The following is a 23,073-nucleotide window of genomic DNA, read 5'->3' as shown; positions in this document are numbered from 1 at the left end:
CATCCACATCCTTAAAGGAATAGTGTGACTATTTTTGCTTCCTTGCTGGGATGAGAAGATCAATCAGATTCTCATTTGTAGACTAATTAGCATAAAGACTGGAAACAGGGAAACAGCCTGGCTCTGTCTGTTGGCTATATGGACTCTTGTTGTCTCATACTTCATATACAAATCGCATACTATGCATTACACACTCAATACTATCGCTCAACATACTTTTAAGGGAATAAACAGTATCTTTTCTGACGCACTGAACTATAATTACCACGTCACTTCCTGAGAGCCTCCTGGCTGGTTGGAAACGCGTAACCATGGTAACCCAAGTCATCCTCCTCCCCTTCACTGTCATCCACCTTTGTCAAAAATGTGTAATCAGTCATACAGATCCTCATATTTACTGATCACAATTACACCCCCCTTTATACCTGATCATTAGCCTAATGACCTCCAACAAGGATGCCACATTTTCTTTCCCAGTTGTCTGATATTTAACTTCCAAAAGACACATTTACAGCCTTAAAGGAATAGTTTGACTATTTTTGCTTTCTTGCTGTGATGAGAGGATCAATCAGATTCTCATTTATAGACTAATTAGCATAAAGACTGGAAACAGGGAAACAGCCCAGCTCCGTAACCATGGTAACCCCAGTCAACCTTTATGTGTCCAAACGATGATTTGTGAGAATCATAAAGTCTGAACTAATTTAAAAACTACATTACGACGCCTAGCAAAGTGGAATCTTATATTTACACTTAAACTCGAGCGTTATTTACGTTACAGAGCCGTCCCTCAATGTCTGTTATGGATGTTGTCATCACTACCACAATGCATTATGGGATATTTATGCTGCGATAGTGTCTAGCATTGCATACTGCATAATGCAATTTGCGTACTATTGGTTTCATACTAAGGCTTCGGACATACTAAGAAATATCACATACTGTTTTAACGCATTACATAGCATGTTATTTCGGACGCAACCCTACTGTTTGTTTAATCCATACAAAAAACCAAATGAAAGAACAACATATTGTGGTTTAACAGGGGTTATAAGCCTACCTACCTCCAACAAGGATGTCACATTTCCTTTCCCAGTTGTCTGATAGTTAACCTCCAAAAGACACATTTACATCCTTAAAGGAATAGTTTGACTATTTTTGTTTTCTTGCTGGGATGAGAGAATCTCATTTCTGTCCATTGATATAGACAAATTAGCATAAAGACTGGAAACAGGGAAACAGCCTGGCTCTCTCCGAAGGTACCAGAATCTCTAAAGCTCACTAATCAACACATTACATATCGTTTGTTTAATCCATACAAAAACCCAAGTGGAAAAACACAACATGTTACAGGGGTAATGTGTTGGTTGTATGGACTCTTGTTGTCGCATACTACATATACAGAGCCTCCTTGCTGGTTGGAAATGTGTAACCATGGTAACGCGTGCCAACCTCATGTGACCAAACGATGATTTGTGAGAAAAACTATATTACGCCTAGCAAAGTGGAATCTTATATTTACACTTAAACTGAAGCGTTATTTATGTTACAGAGACGTCCGTCTACGTCTGTTATGGATGTTGTCATCACTACCGCAATGCACTGTGGGATATTTATGCCGCCATAGTGTCTAGCATTGCATACTGCATAATGTAATTCACGTACTATTGGTTTCATACTAAGGTTTCGTACTAAATAGCATGTTAGTGTGGAATTTCGGACGCAACCTTACTGTTTATTTAATCCATACAAAAACCCAAGTGAAAGAACAACATGTTGTGGTTTTACTGGGGTTATGTGCTGGACTGTTTATTGGCCCGGACTCTTGTTGTCACCGTGAGGTTGCCAGGCAACCGGCCAAGAAATAGTGTATTCGTAAAATGTATCTGAATTCATTTGAAGTGTACCAAAAAACATAAAACGCTCACACACTGCTTGATTTTCCCAAATATGTTGACACGATTGCCAACGATTCCACCAACGATGGTCTTCATCAGGTAAAAGTGAGGGCGTAAGCACACCTACACACAATTTTTGATGATTAGATAATTGACTAATTCACTTTTATGTATTCTACAAAAAGACAATGGGTCCCAAATGGTTCAGTAATATCACAAATAAAAAAATTAATGTAGAAAGCTGGGATAATTTAATATGCTGTTAACTATGTGCACAACAACAAGCACTTAATGGCATGAACAACACTATAAAAGGCTCAGAGTGACAGCTACTCTGGATTGCAAGTCATGCAGGAAGTGACTTGATAAATGTCATAACAGAAAACTGTAAGGACAAAACAATAATGGGACACTATAGATAAAGAGTACTGAACATATGATCCTCTTACATAATGACAAATTCAACACAATTTATACACTATTCGTAAGGATACTCTTCAATGTTCCACACATCAACATGTCTTTCATATTGAAAATTGTGTGGTCACTCCTAAGTATTTTACTTTTTTTTTTTTTTTTAAGTTTGCAAAATGTTACACAAAACACAACACATTTCAGCAAAATTTGGTGTAAAGTTATGCAACACAAAATGCAACACATTTTTATTTTAAAGTCTATTTTGTTGCAGATCCTCACCTGCAGATCTACATGCAGGTGAGGATCAACATTCTTATTTTTTTTAAAAGGATATCTTAACATTGCAAGATGTCGCTATCATGACCTACAGCGAAGCCTTAAATGAAAACAAATATTATACATATTTCCTATTATTGTCCATCTACTGCATGTGTTTCTTTCTTTCAGTTCAGATCTGGATCAAGTTGATCAAAACAACAGAATGGTCGTGTCAGGGTTGTGGTGAAGGTGCGCTCTCTGACTGCTCTAGTTGATGATATAGGATTTGGACTGGATTTTTATAGGCGTAGTTAGTTGCCTACTGATCTTCAGAAAAAAAAATCTGCTTCCTGTCCCGAACATCAGCTGCTGTATTATAGTTTAAACAAAGTTTGCCTGCAGTTTTGTCCATTTTAACTAAGGAAAAATCAAAGCACTGTGAAACAAAAGGATAACATATGTGAAATATATACACTATGAAAGACTTTTTAGTTATGCAATCTTATACTGTACAATGTTGTGCATTCATCCCAATATAATGAATAACAGACACCAAACATATTGGCTCTGTTTGCCATTGCAATGTTCCTACACTTCCCCTGTGTTTTATATACATTCATCATGCCAAATGAATTCCTATTTGCATCTGGTTTCCATACTGAGAGAGAACGGAGACGGATCTCAGAAGGGATTATCTAATTAATCCCATTTCTACATGTGGACCGCACTATACACTGCAGACCACTGTAAACACACATTTTGTTTGTTACCTGAACAAACAAAATGTGTTTGACGGATCGTTAACCAGAGAATAAACTCTAGTTCACTATTCATTTTCTCTCTGTACTTCTATGAGCATGTATTGTGTGCCTGTGGTACTTATTTGAGTTTACAATAACCTTTCTGTACTTTAGGGCATTTTAGATATCATCAACATGTGGAAATATTTAGATTATTAGTTTAGTTTATTGCCTTAGTTTTGTATAATTTCAAATATGTCTGTAAACATTTTATGTTGACATGCTTATTATTTGCAATATGGGCAGGAAGACAACTTTAAATAACTACAGGCATCCTGAGAAGATAACCTGCCAAACTCTGTCCAACAATCACACTGTATTGACTGTATTGGTACTTGTTCATATGCTTTAGCTGCTAATTGCAGAGGGGACGTCTAGGCCCATGCCAAATACTTTCTGATTAAGGAGGGAATCTGTTTTCCCCCATGGTCCTGGCATAATTTCTGAGCATCCGTGCCATTTGTTGTTATTAAACAGGGTAAGTAGAGTGTCCAGTTATAGCAACACACAGTCTGAGATTAGTATGTGATCTGATTCCTCCCTTGGCCTCATTTGCACTCTGCAGCAAAGACTGGAGTTGTGTTGTGTACAAAGAGAGCCACCACTGCTCTCTTGTGGTGAAAGTAGAGCACATCAATGTCAAAGAGAAGGAGAAGAAGAAGGAGAAGGATAAGGAGAGGAGGAAGAAGGAGGAGGAGGAGGAGAAGAAGAGGAAGAAGAAAAAGAAGAAGAAGAAGAAGAAGAAAAAGAAGAAGAAGAAGAAGAAGAAGAATTCATTTTTTTTAGTGTTGTTATTTGTCATTACACACACACATAAGAAATACATAATACTTATGCTCTAAGCAGTTACGGGTTTGGTGCCTTGCTCAAGGGCACCTTTGCAGTGACCGGGAGGTGAACTAGCACCTCTTCAGCTATACAGTCCACACTCCGTAACATGGTCCAAACTGGATTTGAACTGCCCACCTTCTGGTTCCCAAGCCAAGTCCCTTCGGACTGAACTACTGCCACCAAAAACAAAATAAGTATTTACAGTACACAACCAAAGGAGTCATGACAAAGTCAAACAATATGAAAGCATTAAGAGCGTCCTGACATATATGACAAGATCAACAAAGAGCCCGGTTTGTGTCAATCAGATAAATATAAAAGTATTAGAGACTAAAAGAAAAGTAGTGTATGATTCTAGGCAGCAGCCGTGGAAACAGTTTTAAGGGTTCATGTATAAACTTGCAACGTTAATGTGCTATCACTGCACAGTCTCCTGAAGGCACACAATTTCTAACCACCTACATAAAAATGCTTTTTGGGAACAGCTGTAAATCAACATAACTGCTCTGCCATATAGAGCGTATCGGTGTTTTCACGTTTTACTACTTTTTGCAAGTCCATTGACTACAAATCATACACAGGCTGCCCCTCACTTCACTGCTTTTCCAAAGCAAACCTTTTTTTTTTTTTTTTAAATAAGACTTTAGGATTTTTTTCCCAATCTTATGCAGAGCGAAAGCTGCGAGCTGAGACAGATAACAAATCACAGTGAACATGTCCAGTTTTATGTTTGTCAAAGTTATTGTTGCATGACAATAAGGGCAGTTATAGATGTAAAATAACAATACAAGTTGAATAACTTTGGAAGATCGTGGGATATGATCAAAAGCTCCTCAGAGCAGCTACTAAATTAAGTTTGTGGTGCTTCATTAACTGATGCTTTCAAGGTCAAGAATAAACCCTAAATCTTAATTTTTAAACCAACATGGATGAGATATCCTTCAAGTGCTCAGAAAAAACTTTAATCTATATTTTATGACAACTGGGCAAACTCCATCTGCTGAGGAAGACGGTGTGACATGATCAAAAGCTACAGTACATCTACTAAATGGACCTTGTAGTGAGATAATTATTCAACAACTTGTTGATGGGTATTCAAGTGAGGTCAATTACTGCAAGTACACTTATATCATACAGACCATCAAACCTATTGACCTTTACATTATTAATATCAATGCTGAAATTGTAAAAATAATTGATATATTTAATTTATTATTCACCCTTGAATGTCATTTTAAAATATTGAGCTGTCAAGCTGTTCATGTAAATCTGCAGTAAAATATATTTAGATATTTATTAGTATTCTGCAAAGAGGAATTTGTAGGTATTGATTTTCAGAGACCACTTGACTGGCATTGTTGTGATGACTTGGTATCATTATGAATCTATTAATACTTTGAATGTACTCACTCACAGTAATATTCAGCCCTGGCAATTGCAAGGGAGACAGCGTGGTGCTGGTGGGAGTTAGTTGCTGAACATTAACCAAATGTTCAACTCCATAGTGTGGGGATAAAAACTGACAGAAGATATATCTGAAAAATGTAATTAATTAATGAGAAACATATAGAATTTTATGATTTTTTTAAAATAACACTAAAAAAAGAAGAGTGTTTTGGTGGCTATAAATATTTCTGAATCTGTGCTTGCTGGGCCAATTTGGACTCAAGACTGAGTATTTTAAAAATCCTGGCTACTACCCTGGTAGGCAGTAAAAGTTAATTCAAACATCTTAAAACTACGTGGTACAATTTGAGAGATGGTTGGCAGTAATATAAAGTATGTGATATGTAGTAAACGGGAAGGGTCCTTAAACATACATTATGTATTAACTGACACTAACAGACGTCACAGAGGATGAGAGTCACAACAAGAGTGACAGATATGCTTACACTGCAATGCTTGCATATCATCGCGTTCAGTTATGTTAAGCTATGAAACTTCATAAACAGACACTCACAGTGAACGCCAACATCCGTAATATTTATCTTAATATGTTTAAGAAGACATAAGTTAGCATCTACAGAAAAGCTGCCAGAAGAAAAGCACGCTTAAAGTTTATAGTCTGTGATATACTGTGCGTTAAACCTTGGCAGCGCAGCGCTGCCTGACATAAATCTCCAACGTCTTAAGTTAAGACACTGAAATGATTTATCCATGGATAGTCAGAATCCCTTGGGCCATTGGCATTACCTACTCAAAAATATATATATTTGACAAGCCTGGTGGGCACACAGTGAGACTCTAAAGTGAAATGTGTTTCTAATACTGAGACATAAGAGAGGGAAGGCTGTAGGGATCAAACTTGGCAGCAACACAATGATATTAAAAAGATCTACATGGCCGAGTCAAAGCTTGATCTTACACTGAAATAATACTGAGTGGCATAAAGAGTTTCTGTAGTGCATTTTGACAGTGTGTTTAAAAAGAGAGGAGAATAATGACAGGGGAGCATTTCACACTATGACTCATCAGATCAGCAGACTGATGATGACTCATCAGTGCAGTGTGTCATAAATTCAGTAAAGCACCAGAGAACACACTGGCAGATGGATGTGATGGCACTGTGAGAATGTGCAGCGGGGTGTAGCTGAAAAAGGAGAACAGTAAATGTAAATGTGTAAAATCTCCCTCAAAGAAGTGTTCCACAAGATGCCTTAAGTGCCAAAATAAAACAGTATATTTGCAAGAGCAGCAGAGAGGTGAATGAGACAGTTGGTGAGTAAATAATAGATGGCGCTTCAATGATCAAATGTGTCCACAACTCAAGCCGGATAGCTGGAGCTTGTGATTAATTTCATAAGATAAGATAAGATAAGATAAGATAAGATAAGATATTCCTTTATTAGTTCCTCAGTGGGGAAATTTGCAGTGTACAGCAGCAAAGGGGATAGTGCAAAAAACAAGATGCATCAGCTAACACAGTAAAAAAGAGCTAAACAAAGTGTAACAAAATATAAACCATTTAAATAGAAGGAAGTATAAAAATAGGAGCAGTATATACAGGATTGACAATAAACAGACTATTAACAAAATTGCACAAGTGAAAAATGATATTGCACAGTGAGAATGAATGAATGAATAAAATTCCACCTGAAAATATCAGGTTATTGTCAGTTTTTGGTGTGTAAGTGGTCTACTGGGAGCAGTGCTGGTTGTGGAGTCTGACAGCTGCAGGAAGGAAGGACATGTGATAGCTCCTTCACACACTTTGTGGATTGCATTCAGAAAATTATGTAAAAATAAAAGACTTCACAGTGGATTCTCTGCATCAATATAGCTATACAGCATATGTCTGTATTGATTGATCTACAGTGGTGACTGAAGTCGAAACAATCTTGAGCGCCCCCTGGTGGCTGGCTGCAGTATAGGCTATAAAGTAAAACCAGGTGGTTTCGTGCACATGAAGCCTCCAGAAATGAACCCTTTTCTGAACCAATTTGCTGGAAAGCTTCAATGCTTCATGAAGCTTCAGCTCGCCATCACTAGTGGTTTGGCGTTGAGTTGTGGTTCTGTACCGGAACATCTGTGGTAGGTTCACCAGATTTCTCATAGCACCTCCCCTCTGTTTACGTCTTGACGCAGCGCTCCCGCGTTACGTAAGAACGTAACCTTGACGTAAGACCCCAACACGTGCACTGTACCGTTAACGCCGGCTAACGCTGGTTTAGCATTAGCTCATATCTGTGTTGAGAAGATAATATAACAATAACCTCACCGGTCGTCCGTTAAATAATGTCCCCGGTTACTCTCATCTCTACGCCACCATTTGCTGTATAGCTAAGGTAACTAACTAAAGTAGATAACTAACATTATCTTTATAAAATAGCGTTTTAGAGCTAACTAGCTAGCATCAGGCTACTTTATGAACTTGATCACAATCTGCTTCTATCGAGCTGTTTTCGGATCCTAAACGTTATCCAGCAGATCAATAATTTAACCAATGTGTAATATACAAAGTTTAATAACTGCATCAGGTGATACATGTTTTTAATGTTAAATTAAACCTCTCTATTGTGTTTCCTTCAGCTCCCATCTGCAGACATGCTGACTGCTGTGAGGTGTGTTCTGTCTAAGCTGGTCTCTCCTCTGTGGAGGACTGCAGAGCTGGATGGAGAAGGTGTTTACTCCGACTCAACAGGTAAATGCAACATTACCACACACATTATAGATGGATAAAGTTCACATTAGTTAGATAACACCAAAAAACTGACAATAACCTGATATTTTCAGGTGGAATTTAATTTCATTCATTCATTTAGTCATTCATTTATTAATTCATTAATTCATACATTCATTCATTCATTCTCACTGTGCAATATCATTTTCCACTTGTGCAATTTTGTAAATAGTCTGTTTATTGTCAATACTGTATATACTGCTCCTATTTTTATACTTCCTTCTATTTAAATGGTTCATATTGTGTTACACTTTGTTTAGCTCTTCTTTTTTTTTTTACTGTGTTTGCTGATGCTTGTTTTTTTTGTACTGTCCCCTTTGCTGCTGTACACTGTAAATTTCCCCACTGAGGAACTAATAAAGGAATATCTGATCTTATCTTAATCTCTCTATATTGCTAGGTGTTTAAAGCCCCACTATAGCAACACATCCACAGATCTGATGCCAATGTCGTGTTTGCTCCACATTTCTTTTGCTTGTCAGGCATGGAGGATGTTCGCCACCTGCGGGGTAGTGTGGTAACCCAGCTGTGCCTCGACTATGGCATGATAGACGATGCAATCTACTTCACCAGTGGAGAGGTGTTGGGTGGGATACCACTGAAAGAAGGGGACCTGGTGAACTGCATAGCAGCACGAGATGGTGCCCAAGGGGGATGGAAAGCTTTACGGGTGAGAATCCTGTGCTTAATACAATTTATATTCACCTTGTGACAGTTAACTTGTGATCTTTTTATGGTGTTAGGTGAAGTAGGACATGCAATATTTCATACATATCCATCTTATATCAAGTATCAGAATCCAAGTGATGATGCATCTCTTTTCCTGTCTTATTTCTCCACTAAGAAAATAGGACCATCATGATGGAAATTGTCAGACATGCATCATTTAATCCTGTCATTTAGGTGGAGAAGAGTGCAGATGCTTGGGAGGATGGAGGAAGAACTTCCCTCGAAGCCGACAGTATGCAGCTGCGGCCTCTCATTGGCACAGTCACATCATTTGACGGAGATGGCGGCTACATAAACCAGACCACATACTTCCCACGCTGCAGTCTATGGGAAGGTACCGATACTCACTGTACTTTACACACTCAAATAGTGAGCCTCCTGACCCCATGATGCTTTGCATAAACTAACTCTGTTGTCGCAGAACTGTTCAGCATTTTTGACAGATTTCACAGTTGATGTTTCAAACTGAGAGTAGATGAGACAAATTCACACGGCAAAATTTATTAGCACTTGGCTGAAGGCTGATGTCAACTTTCCTGCCTATTTCTTGTCAGGTTATGAGCCGATGAAAGGAGACTGGGTCCAAGCAAAATATTGTATCAACCCTACCCAGTGGACCACCCAGGCTCGTTCTGTGGTCCCTTTACGCTACCGCCGCCTAGACCAGGTAATTGCATCATTGAAGATTTTTGGCTATACCCACTCATTACAATTTAGCACTTCAGTTGCATTTATAATAGGCATTGGACTTAATTCTGATAAAATGTTGATGCTTAAAAGCTCAATCATGTCTGTTTAATACAATTGAGTAATATTAAAACCTTGTTTGATTATAAATCTAATGACTCTTTCCTCCTCTGAATGATCCACTATCTCAAGGTGCAAGTGACCAGCATGTATGGTAGAAATGGCGTGGTGGAGGACAATGTGTTCTTCAGCCTGGACTCTCTGCTGCTGCCTGCACACTACCAGCCTCTGCCAGGGCATCTGGTCAACCTAGTGATGGTGGAGAGCAGCCAGTCCTTTTACTGTTGGAGGGCCCTGTGCATGGCACCCTGCCATCAGAGGTACTGGACTTACATCTTTATAGGGCTGCAACTAACCATTATTTTCAAATGTAAAAATAAATTGTAACCGCAACTTTCCAAAACTCAGAGGTATTCAGTTTACTATGATATATGAAAAAGTAGCGGCAAATCCTCTTATTTGTGAAGCTGAAACCTGATATTTGTAGTGTTCTTTTAGCTTAATAAATGAGTAAATCAACTAATCATTTTAACTCTTTATCATCAGAAGTGTAATAAGACCTTCCATATTTGTTCAAATGTTGATGTGTAATACAGATCAGTATTTTAATGTGTATTTTTTTCAATTCTCATTGTAGTGGGAATATTACTGCTACACGTCTCCCAGAGGCTGAACTCCAGAGCATTTTGGAAAACAAAGGGGGTCTGGATGTAACGGACTATGGCCAGTTTGCGGATCTGATGATTGGGGAGAGACAAGAGCTGGTGCTCTGGATACAGTGAGTGGCCAAAGAAGAAAGAAAATATTTGCATTCAGAGTGAAGCTAAATTAATGCACTAGACACAAAGTTCTGTAAAATATATGTATAGTTCTTATGATTAGCATTGGCTATTGTTTTTATCTTTGCAACCTTCCTTAAAACTCTTGTACTCACTCTGTTGTATAATCCTGATCTCTGTCTCGTAACAGAAATAAAAGTTCAGAGACCCACAGGCTGAAGCTCTGTGCCTTCGCTGGCTGGGACTCAGAGGAACAGTTCACTCTGGTTCCTGTCAAAGGCTCCGCACCACTGAGACGGAAACGACAGCCTTTACAAGAAAACTGCTCAGAGTCCGAAAACGGCTCAGAGTCTTCAGAAACACAAGTCAGTGATGCAAAAGAGGAAGAGAAAGAAAACGGTGAGGTGCTGAAGGAGACTGTTCATTCCCTTGGTGTCAGGAGAGAGGAGAGAGACTCGGATATTCCACCAGGAGAGAGGTTGTCTATTGTAGTATCCTGCCAAGCAAAGTAAGTTATCATTTAAGAACTCTTATAGTGGCACTGCTATAAACAACAGAAGCAGTTGGAGGAGTAATGGATCAAAAAGATGAATGTAGAATGGAAAGTTTTTAACTTCACCGATGTCTTGGCATGCTGTCTTTCCATATAAGTGTCAAGAGTCTCTGTGGAGTTCCTGTTAATATGTTAGTGTGTCTGTCTGTATTGTCCAGGAGCCTGGGAAGCTGTTCTGAGCTGCTGTTACTGCACTTCTCCTCTTTGACCATCGGGAGGCGCCTGGAGGTCACAGTGGGTAGTAAAGAGCAGAACCTGCTGCAGCCGTCAGTGCCCTACAGTCCCAGAGATGCACGTCCTGTGGACTCAACAGAGCCTGCTCACGTGATCACCGTCTCCGCTCCAAAAGACCCACCGAGGTATCAACACAACTGATTCCATTGCCGCCTGAGGAAGAGCCCCAAGCTTGAAACGAATCGCCTACCTATCTTACAGCTACTCTGATATTTAGTAGCTTAGTTAGCCTAATATATATTCAATTAATAATGGGTAGATCTTAATGAATATTTGTAAGTTTTGCAGGCAGTGGGTTTCCCAAAAAAAATATTATTTATGTCACCTCTTATTTGAGATTGACTTTCCCACCTGCAGGCTCACCAAGCGGCGGCTGCCAAACTTCCTGCCTAACTTCCCGCTGCCCCATGCTCTCAGAGACTGTGTGGAGGCACAGAGCGACGTGCTGGTAGTTCAGCCCTGCCTCGGAGAGGTGAGCATGCCCATGATGGAAGTTTAGCTGGTCATGAAGAATAAGGTAATAAAGATTGCAGATTAAAGGCCTTTACACACCAGGGCTCATCAATATATTCTTTCCAACTATTGTTTTTGTCATGAATACTTTAACACAGAATACGAATATTACACGGCCAGAAAGCTGCGTAATATTTCTTTGGAACAAGGTAGATTTTTCTGAGCTTTTGCACCTCGAATAAAGGCAACAATCAATCACGTTGGGCGGAACGGACATATTCAAAACGTACACTATAATGTACAACAACACAGCGACTCCGTAGTCCGAACCAAGACGGTAAACTTAATTACTTCTTTCCCTCTTGACAAAGGCAGTGCATACCAGATCCACTTCTTCAGTTCTTACCTTTCACAATAAAAGCCCTAGAAATTTACACTGCATAACTTTTTACCAGAGGAAAATTCACTCAGACCATTTCTCAATATAAAAGTTTACAGTAGTTTAGGCTCTGGGTTCCCTCCTGTCCTCTGCCTGCGCCAATCTATTCAAATCTGTAAATGAGAAAGTGTTTCAACAGTAGCAAATTAGCAACGCTGCCGGTATAAATAGTTTTGATGGGTAGTATTTGCAGGCGAGTGTTTCGCATTTTCATGTCATTTATTCGTCACGCTCCCGGTGTGTAGAGTTGAATTAGGCTACCTGCATAATAAATGTGATGATTAATGGTGCATTCAAGCACTTTGGATAATGAAGGCTACAAATATTGATTTACTTTATGAGTATATATGCTTTCTGAATCAACATCCTAACAAAGGTGTGAGCCTCTGGGCCTCTTTAATTTCACAAGCAGGGTGATGTATGATATTAAAGACCATCCTTTATAATTTAATTAGAGGACACATTGGCTGCTGTTCAGTGTCTTGTTCCCTGTGGTGAGGCAAAGAAAAAACAAAAATCCAATTTATCTTTAAGGGATCAACTGAAATATCACATTTAGCTTCTCCCGCTGTGCCTGTTTACTCAGGTGCTGTCACCGTCCAACATGCGTTTGCGTTTCTCGGTCCTTCTCTGGCTGGAAGAGCTGCACGCAGAGAGGGAGATGAGAGAGTTCACCATCAACGGGGCCCTTCTCAGGAAAGGAGCGGTCTACCTGCACCTAGAGGTCCTCGGGTTGGCTGAAGGCAGACCCAGTCTCAATATAAGTGAGGAGGTGTCTTTCTTCATCCTTGGTGAATTATTGCAAACATGTTCATGTTGTGATTTGACAAGTTTGCTCTGCAGGTGACAGAATAGTACTGAAGAAACCACAGAGTGACGGCATGGTAATGGAGTACGTTAGTTATGTCGCAGAGGTACGGAGATATTTCATACTCTGAAGCATCTTTTACGTTCTGCATAATCAAACAGAAACACTCTTTCGATTTAGATTGAATCTAACACTCTGCTTTGACTCGCAGATCAATGATGAAAATGTGAGTTTGAGAGTGAACTCAGAGTTTCAGCGCAGCTACCTCGGAGAGCCACTTGATGTTGAGTTCTCTTATAACAGGTTAGGAGAGACGCAGTGCACTCATGATTCACACAGACATAATGCGTCATAGTTGTAATACGAGTATTTTGACTACTTGCTTTACCAGGTTGACCATGAGGCGATGTCACAACGCACTTGAGCAGACAAAACAGTTTGGGGAGAGTAAGTTAAGGTTTTTATTTGAATTGCTTTTAGTCTGTGTGCTTCCTGGTATTTTAGACACAATAAAGAGGACAGATTGTCATTTTCATAACTGTACATACAATCACATGCAGTATGCAGTACTTTTTGGAAATACAATTCATTCATGAGGATGAAAAATGTTCCACTGCAAACACAACTGATGAAAAGTGACATCCCAAGCAACAGTTCATGTTGCACTACAGAAGGATGTTGAATACATAATTAGAATTTCCTGACATATTTTATTTTCTTCTTTTATTGTACAAATTCATACATTCTATTGTATTTTGAAATTCCATAAGATAAAACAAGGTGTTTTAAAGAGAGTTAATTCAATATATGTTTTGATAATCAGCAAAATCTAGCAGAGCTTTAATTCTAAGAATTTATTTTGGCAGGAAAGCGATGCACTATATTGAAAAAACATCATTTGGTGGGGTAACACACATTGACACTGCCACAGACTTGGCTCCAGAGGGTGCTGTTTGTCCCTCACCTCATCCTTTTCGTTTGCCATAGTGATAGAGAATAGAATAATTTCTCCTGGGATGAATTAAATATCACATTTGACTTCTCCAGCAGTGTACGCTTGCTCAGGTGCTTAGAATCATTTTGACAACCAAAAGAAATGACATGAATATGAAATGACATGAATATGTCCTGATAGCTACAGAGTCTAATAGACAGAATCACAATTTTAATATTTACAAGTTGGTTTACACTTCTGGTTTTTATTATTTATACTGGCGAGCTTCACACAAGATGTCCTGATGGATGATTTGAACTCCTTGTTGTGCAGTTCTCTTCCCCTCTAGAGCGACCGTTCAGGCCCCTCAGTGGACAGGAACGTGGGTAGAGGAGCCAGACCAAAACAAAACAACGCAGAACAACGAGGTGAAAGACCCAACAAAACAATTGAAAGACATTAATGTCATTCATTTATTTTGTTTGATTAAGTGTTATTGTGTTTGAACGCCAGGCTCCAGCCACGGAAAACGGAAATGTTTCGAGCATTTCCATCGACATGAAGTCAAAGGCCACACAGACGAAAGGTACACCACATATTTGATTTGGTATTATTGTACATATTAGGTAACATTGAGAACATTAATGACAAATGTGTAATCACTTCTAGATGACAGACTGCCGTCCAAGCCCATCCCCAGCGCGGGGCACTTCTTTAACCCGGACCTGAACCCCCCTCAGAGAGAGGCCGTGAAGAGTATCCTGGCAGGGGATTGTCGGCCCATTCCTTATGTGCTGTTTGGACCTCCAGGCACCGGAAAGACCATCACCCTCATAGAGGCCATACTACAGGTACAGACCTGCAAACACTGTAGATCATTCTTCCTAATCGGGGGCGGGGGGCTGTATTCATTAAAAGGCTAAGAGGAGCTCCGAGGTAGACGATTTAAAACCCTTTAAATAATGATCATTTATACTGATACATCAGTCCCTAACTTTTAGACTTGTGCTTTTGGCCACAGATCAATAACACAATATTTTCTTAAACAAATACATCCAACAAGTTCTAGGTGTGATTTATTGAAGTAGCACGTCAGACTCTAGGGCTGCAACTAATAATTATTTTCAGTGTTGATTAATCTGTCAGTTATTTTCTCAATTCGATTAGTTATTTGATCTATAAAATGTCCATCAGTGTTTCCCAATACCCAAGATGACGTCCTCAAATGTCTTGTTTTGTCCACAACTCAAAGATATTCAGTTTACTGTCATAGAGGAGGAAAGAAACCAGAAAATATTCACATTTAAGAAGCTGGAATCAGAGAATTCAGACTTCCTTTTACTTAAAACAATTCCTCAAACAGATTAATCGATTATCAAAATAGTTGGCGATTAATTTAATAGTTGACAACTAATCCATTAATTGTTGCAGCTCTTCTGGTATTTGGTTTACTCCCGTTCTGGTCCTGTACTTGTGTCACTTCTTTCCACCTCCAGATTTACCACTTTCTGCCCAGTAGTCGGATGCTCGTGTGTACTCCTTCCAACAGCGCCGCTGACCTCATCTGCATCCGCCTACATGACAGCGGTTTCCTGCACGCTGCAAGTTTGGCCCGCGTCAACGCGTCCTGTAGGCAGGAAGAGGTACTTGACAGCATCAGGGAAAAGAAATCTACTGTGCAGTTATTTTCTTAGTCATCAGACACCTAATTTACAGTTTGTATGATCAAAGGGAAAATATGCATGCTCCTCTGTGCAGTAAGGTCTGTACAGATGTCATCGCCATTCGCCACCAGGTTGGGCGGTACGGTTGTCGTTAATCCTTTTAAATAATAGATGAGGTTGTGATAAGATGCTCTGTCTGCATCTACCTTTAGTACATTGCTTTATCATCTAAAATAGACGTGTCATGTTGGTGTGACTGTTTTTTTTAGTTCATCCCAGAAGTGCTGAGGCTGTACTCGCGGGCAGGAGAGGACATCCGTCACGCCTCTTTTCACAGGATTGTGGTCAGCACCTGCTCCAGCGCCGGCATGTTCCACAATATAGGACTACAGTAAGCCCTGGGCTGTGGGGGGGGGAAGCTTCTGTCTCTCTTTCTACTATCTCAGTTCACTAACTGTGGATTTGTTTTACCCTCAGGGTGGGACACTTCACCCACGTGTTTCTGGATGAAGCCGGCCAGGCCACAGAACCAGAGTCCCTGATCCCCATGAGTTATGTATCTGAGAGAGATGGACAGGTCAGTACTGACTACATTCACACCTTAAAGGCCTGTTTAGTGCCTCTGTTTTGTGTGCACGCATGTCATAATTCGGTATCACGTGTAATTTGCACCAGCCATGTTTCTAGTGTTGATCCAAAAGAACAGCTGGACTAATTTTTTTATTATTTACTTCAGTTATGGCAGTTTATGTTCTCACCCTCAGATTTCTTTCATGCCACATGTATAATCTGAGCTATGCAGCTGTATTCTCCATCTATTCCCAGCTAAATCAATTCCTCACTCATAATTTTGTATGCTAGTTTAAAGGTACTGTTTGTAACTTCTTGCACGTATAAATCATTGAGGGTCGGTGTCCCATGGTCGCTCGCGTGTGTCTACGCTGTTCAGACTCAGACTCCAACACAAACTACAGTGAAGCACCAAAACCTCTTGGTTGTATCTAGTGAAGCCCGTCTGTTAAACAGTGTTGGTCGCGGTCGGAGGACGTGGGGGAGACCGTAGCTTTGGTCTCCAGGACCGGAGTCTCTGCTGTACTCTGCTCCTCTGTTTGCCTGCTTGCCTTCATTCACACACCGCGCTCGTTCTCGCTCTTTCGCTCCACTCTCACGTGCATGCGCGCACACTCCACACTGCAGAAGAGTTAGTTTAGCTCTGAGAATATCTAGTGAATGTACAGTGGATGTTAGTGCAGAAATAACTGCTGCAGCTCCTCCAGACCAACAGAGGTTTCCCGTGTCTTGTGAAGTGACGGGGCTCCGCAGAGAGAAACGTTATCGTCTCCGACCAAAACTCCGGCGTCTCCCCCGTTCCCTCCGGCCGCGGTCGGGAGGCTGAGGCAGGAAAAGCCAACACTAGGATCAGCATTGATTCATGGAGAGACCTTGGTCTGGTCAGCTAACATTACTGCCAAGCAGCTGAAATATAGAGTGATATTATGCTTTTAGCTGACGTTTGAGCGATGCTTGTTCATGTCTCTGTAGAGCGAGCACAAGCGCCAGCAACAAGACGCTCAGCCACAGGTGTCGCTGTTAACAAGACATTTCTGATTCTTTCAAACAGTCCCTTTAAAGAAAAGATATGTGGTATATTTTTTAAAAGAAAAACTGATAAAAACAGAAAACAATGAGTCTTTCTGATGATTATTTTATTGATTAATAATGACTTTTTTTCCCCCTCACCTGCTTAGATAGTGTTGGCCGGCGACCCCTGTCAGCTGGGTCCAATAGTGAAGTCCAAGCTGGCTGCTGCCTTTGGCCTGGGGGTGTCTATGTTGGAGAGGCTGATGGCCAACCCGCTGTACGCCAGACATGACTGGGGATACAACCCGAAGCTGGTTGGTGCACTACGTACAAAATCTATTGTTTGTTAGCAAATTGAATGGTGCTTCATTGGAAGCAAGAATCACATTAATGAAGATAATAAAAATGTTTCACATGCTACGCAGATGCTCTGCTACATGGCACCTGATAATGTGTTGTATATTTACCTGTCTTTATATATATTTTAGTGCCATTGTTTTTTTTTTTGTTTTTTTTAAAGTTATTTTTTTGGGGGCATTTTTCCATTTTTATGACAGGACAGTGGATAGAGTCTTGAAAGGGGGGAGAGAGAGAGTGGATGCGAAAAGGGCCACAGGCCGGATTCGAACCCGGTCCGCCGCGGTCAGGACCAAGCCTTAATACATGGACGCCCGCTCTACCAACTGAGCTAACCCAGGCGCCCTATTTTAGTGCCATTGTTGATACCAGTTTAACAAGATTAGCACAAGTAATGTATGAGTATAAAGCTGGTCTTTTACTACTACAGGTCACCAAGCTGATCTACAACTACCGTTCCCATGAGGCCTTGCTCACGTTGCCCTCCAAGCTCTTCTACAAGAACGAACTGTGTGTTAAAGCATCGAAGGTCACAGTAGAGACTCTCTGCCAGTGGAAAACCCTGCCCAAAAAAGGCTTCCCACTCCTCTTCCATGGAGTTAGGGTGAGTGGTCTTTAAACTCATGAAGAATTGGAAGAGTATGCTTCTACTTTGACGTTTAACCCAGGGATTTGCTCTGCTCTACAGGGCACAGAGATGAGGGAAGGTAACAACCCGTCGTGGTTCAACCCAGTGGAGGCTGTACAGGTCATGCTCTACTGCTGCCAGCTGGCCAAGAAGCTCTACAACCCCGTGGACGCCGCTGACATCGGCATCATCGCCCCCTACAAGAAACAAGTAAACATTTGCATGGTTCATTTGTGAAATGTGTATTGTGCTCTCTCATATCGAAGCACTTTGAGTGAGATCTCCTTTCATTTTCCATCTCAATAGAGTCGGGAGAAAAAGCTATTTCAGTGTCATTTCACATTCAGCTCCCAGGTAGCTTCAAGGCTTCTATGTGTTTTAAGTGTCCTTGTTTTCTGATTACTCTCCAGTGTGAGAAGATCCGAGTGCTGCTGGGTAAGGTTGGTCTGTCTGACATCAAAGTGGGCTCTGTGGAGGAGTTCCAAGGACAAGAGTTCCTGGTCATCATCATGTCTACGGTAGGAAAAAACTGAAGCTATGAACATCAGAATGGGCTTTTTCCTCAATGAGAGGTCCGTTGTTTGATTTTAAATGGTATCTATTTTAATCAAGAGCAGATTCTGTACAGCAGTACAGCACTTGATGTGATAATGTGTAACAAAAATTCCATCTATATATGAATTTTATGGCTCAAATGTAGAGATTGAATTATGAATGCTGTGAAAACGATTTGTGGGTTTTGCCTACACATGAAGGAGATGTGTTGTGATCCAAGGAATTTGTTTTTAGAATAGTTCAGCTGTTCCTGATACAGATTTTAAAATGTTTCTTAGCACCACCCTGTGGTCAGTTAATGTAGTTCTTGTTGTGTGAGATGTTGAAACTACCTCTCTACCCCAAGTTTACAGGGTTGCAGTTTCTGAGATCCTGATAAAAAGACATTTACATTTTATACAAGCATTGGTTTGCAGAGGGATGAAAAATAATCATTTGTAATGTCTTCATGTGAAATTTCAACTTTGTTGAACTAAAAACGAAGCAGCTCCAATTTATCATGTATAAATGGGACGGTCTTTGTTTGTATGCAGGATGGCAACTCACGTCTTTGGCTTTTGAGAGCTGGTGAGATGACTGAATTATATGATGATATATTCTCCTCTTGGTAGACTTTATATACAGTATGGACCAGCACACTTTGCACCACACCAAAGACATTCATAAAACATTTGAAGCTTACAATTTGCCACTTTTATATGATGGAGAGAAAGCTACAAAAAGCTTTTTTGTGCCTTAACCTGAGGGGGCAGGAGGATGTGCATGTATGATTTTTTTGTAATCAAGTTACTTGAGGAATCATTTCGGCCCTCGTATCTATCAGTAAGACTTGGCAATGCTCTATGATGTGAGGTATACTGATGCAATACTGAAGCGTTTTATAATAATGTGTTGGTTACTGAAAAAGCAGATGGCGTGATCCATTTCAAATTAAGAAAAAGAGTCTGTGGAGCACAAACATCAGTCATTAACTTCCCGTAGTTTATTCCCCTTTTTTAGCAATTACTCAGCTCACTTCATTCTCTTATAATATACTGTAGGTGCGCTCTAATGAATCGGTACAGAGCGATGATTTGCAGAGCGCGCTCGGCTTTCTGGCCAACCCCAAACGCTTCAACGTGGCCATCACTCGTCCCAAAGCCCTGCTCATAATTGTTGGAAACCCCCACATTCTCATCAGGGTGAGTGACAAATCTCTTTATTTGATCCTACAACATGTATTCTTGTTGATATCATACTAGTGTGTGAGTTATACATCCAGCCGTTTAAGTACTTTATATGTCTTGATTTGAAGGATCCATGCTTCAGGGCTCTACTGCAGTACTGTTTCATCAACGGGGCGTATCTGGGCTGTGACCCCCCTCCCTCCCTAAGAGACTCTCAGATGTATGTAAACTATTATAGTCCTTATAGAGAGGCAAAGTCCCGCCCCTTCCTGTGGACTCAATGGAACCTTATTTTAGAAATAAATATGAACGGTAATCAACAACGGGAGACGAATATTTTTTTTGATTCCGTTTGAATTGCGTCATGAAGCACACATATGATGTTTGTCAATTTAAAACATAGTTTTGCAAGTCAAGAAAGTCTCAGTTTGTCGTAGTATCACTTAGTTTTGTGTGAAACTGCTCAGTGTGATGAGACGTTATCTTACCTGATGTGTTTTATCCAGCGACTCCTGGTCTTTTTATCACCCGGGAAGAGAAAGAACGAGCAAGACCTGTTGCTGGTGTGAGTTCATCCCAGTAAGAAACACACAGGTATCGTAGCTTCAGAGAGAGAGACATCACTTACGTGACTTTCTTTTCTTGCAAAATGATGTTTTAAATTGACAAACATCATGTGTGTGATTTGTGGCGCAAATCAAACGGGATCAGAAAAAATATTTGACTCTCTGTTGACTAGCGTTCATATTTTTTCTGAAATAATGTCCCATGGTGGTCTGCCAGAAGGGGCAGGACTTCACCTCTCTATTCATAATGGATATTTACACTCACAGGCTACTTTATTAGGTACAACTGTACAATCTGATGTAATTCAATACAACTGTTCTGCCATAATGTCTACTTTTATGACGCCTATAATGTGACACCGATAGGTTCTGTATTTTAGTAGTTAATCCAAGTAATTTGGAACTTGATTTATGAATAAAGTAAACGGATTACACTACGTATACCAACTGTAAATATAGTTTTGTTACAGTAAAATGTGTTGGTGGGATTTTTATGGAAAGTAGAAGAAATTTCCAAAACCAGCATTTCTTTACTTTATTATGTGACACATGCAAGGAGCTACAAAAAGTAGTACAGAGAACATCACCAGTAAGGTATTAATCCTCTTCGTTCCTCAACAGAGTTGCAGAGCAGCAAAGGACAGCATAAGAGGACGATGTAATCATGGATGTTGTACCTCGGCTCTGTCAACCTGACTATCGTGTTCTAAGTCCCCCCCCCTCCTCCTTCACATTTCCTTGGCTTGTCTCTCTTTTGACTGTTTGTATCCGTCTTAATCAGTGTTCACTGAATTGGTTTGAAAAGAGAAATTTCTTGTTTCTGTGAAAGCCAAATGCAGTTTCCATTCAGGGGGGGGGGTAGAAATAAAGATGACGCTTGTGTACACTGCACATTATCTCTGTGTCCTGTGATTATTAAGTCGATGTGCTTGACTGTGCGTAAGATTTTTCAATTAACGGTCACAGATTATCGGTATTGCGTCACAATTTGCGTAACAATTGCGTCTGTGTTCTTCTGTCGAGGCTGCACAATAATGCTGCTAAAGACATTTCAATGGCCTGATTTTTTTTTCTAGAATATTTTAGTTAACCAAATATACAAAACATACAAAACACAAACAAACTCACACAAACATGGCTCCAAATTCCCTCCCTATCCCACCCACATACAAACGAACCATACTCAAGAGTACGCTAGTTAATTATCAATTAAATTAAAAAGGATAAAAAACAAAAAAAAAATTAAATGCACAAAAAAAAATCATAAAAAACGAGATGCAGTGTTCTGACTTATTCAGATGACTAATAATGCATCATCAAGTCTGATAATTTTGTTATATCAAATCCGATATAGATGTTGGTGAGGAGTCCATATAAGTTAAATAGAGTTGCCAAATCTTCAGAAAGGTGTTGTATTCATTTCTGAGGGTATATGTGATCTTTTCAAGTGGAATGCAGCTGATCATTTCCAAAAGCCATCTGGATATGAGGAGATGGGAATCACACTTCCATGTAATTGCTATTTCTAAAAACCTTTTTTGAAAGTTTCTTAAAGGTGCACTAATGACTGTGAAATTCCCTAATAAGCAAATTTGCGGATCCAAAGGGAAGGGTAATCTTGTAAGTCTTGTCATAATGTCAGAGAAGTCCTGCCAAAAGATATTAAGTTTTGTACATGACCAGGTGCAATGCAAAATTGGCCTGATTTTCAACAGCAATTTCCCCGTGCGTTAGTATCAGCTCTTTGTTGAGGAATTAGAAAACATTTTTGACTTTTTATTACGTTAGGTGCGTTACCCTGAGTTAGCCTACGGAGTCGATCCACAGATGTCTGTAGTTTTTAAGTTGTCTGCTCGTCTCGGCGTGGCGGCGTCTACCCACGAGGCCCGGAGACTGGATGTGACAATTGAGTGCTACTGACAGTCTGCACACGGACTGTCAGTCCTACTGGAGCCCAGCAGGATGGAGAGGGGAGGGGAGGGGGAGAAGAGAAGAGAGGCCAAATGGGGGATCAATCTCTTAAGTTAATGAGTCTCTTATGTGCAAGGAGGAGACAGCTTTTATCTGAGTTCACTGTGTGTTGCAAGGCAGGCCAGCTCAGACACTCCCGCCCCCCCTCCTTTCCTTCCCAAACACACCTCTGTCTTTGATGTATGTCTCAGGTGTTTGTTGTGCTGTCCCACTCTGCCAATGGAGACCGAACTGTAGAGGGACAAAATACCGCAAACAGAATTTAAGTCCTGCTACTCAAATGATTTTGGAAGATAACTTCAGCATCTTTCTGAGCTGGATATTTGGAGCAGGAAGACTTGAGTTGACGAGATCTTCAGGTGTTTGAAGTTGGGTCATTGACACTACTGTAGTGACTGACTTTGTGCTCATAGAATATTTGAAATAGCCTTTTCAAAATTAGTTTTATTTTAATGTAGAATTGATACCTGTGAACCTGATATCCCGGTTAAACGACCATGGTGTGCGAGGGATGCATCGATACTG

The 23,073-nt window shown here is 40.2% G+C and overlaps 1 protein-coding gene across 2 annotated transcripts; it reads left to right on the top strand.

Annotated features, from left to right (window-relative positions):
* Positions 1-7,780: 7,780 nt before the first annotated feature.
* Positions 7,781-21,473, top strand: mov10l1 (Mov10 like RISC complex RNA helicase 1). 2 transcript variants are annotated; one of them, XM_037768771.1, is made up of 27 exons: positions 7,785-8,015; positions 8,222-8,345; positions 8,867-9,054; positions 9,288-9,447; positions 9,668-9,780; positions 9,993-10,180; positions 10,498-10,638; positions 10,830-11,147; positions 11,351-11,551; positions 11,784-11,898; positions 12,905-13,082; positions 13,162-13,232; positions 13,338-13,429; positions 13,518-13,573; positions 14,394-14,488; positions 14,574-14,646; positions 14,730-14,911; positions 15,557-15,703; positions 15,994-16,115; positions 16,202-16,301; positions 17,473-17,619; positions 18,093-18,266; positions 18,351-18,500; positions 18,701-18,808; positions 19,886-20,026; positions 20,140-20,231; positions 21,199-21,473. In XM_037768771.1, the coding sequence occupies exons 2-27, from the start codon at positions 8,249-8,251 to the stop codon at positions 21,224-21,226; spliced, it is 3,477 nt and encodes a 1,158-aa protein (XP_037624699.1). In that variant the 5' UTR covers positions 7,785-8,015; positions 8,222-8,248; the 3' UTR covers positions 21,227-21,473. The 2 variants fall into 2 exon arrangements, with proteins under 2 accessions (XP_037624700.1, XP_037624699.1); XM_037768772.1 differs by lacking the exons at positions 19,886-20,026; positions 20,140-20,231; positions 21,199-21,473 and adding an exon at positions 19,192-19,382 and having other exon boundaries at positions 7,781-8,015.
* The last annotated feature ends 1,600 nt before the right edge of the window (positions 21,474-23,073 follow it).

The sequence above is a fragment of the Sebastes umbrosus genome, chromosome 4, assembly GCF_015220745.1.
Source record: "Sebastes umbrosus isolate fSebUmb1 chromosome 4, fSebUmb1.pri, whole genome shotgun sequence".
NCBI lineage: Eukaryota > Metazoa > Chordata > Actinopteri > Perciformes > Sebastidae > Sebastes > Sebastes umbrosus.
The sequence above is the reverse complement of the archived record's forward strand: the minus strand, read 5'-3'. Positions and strand labels throughout refer to the sequence as shown.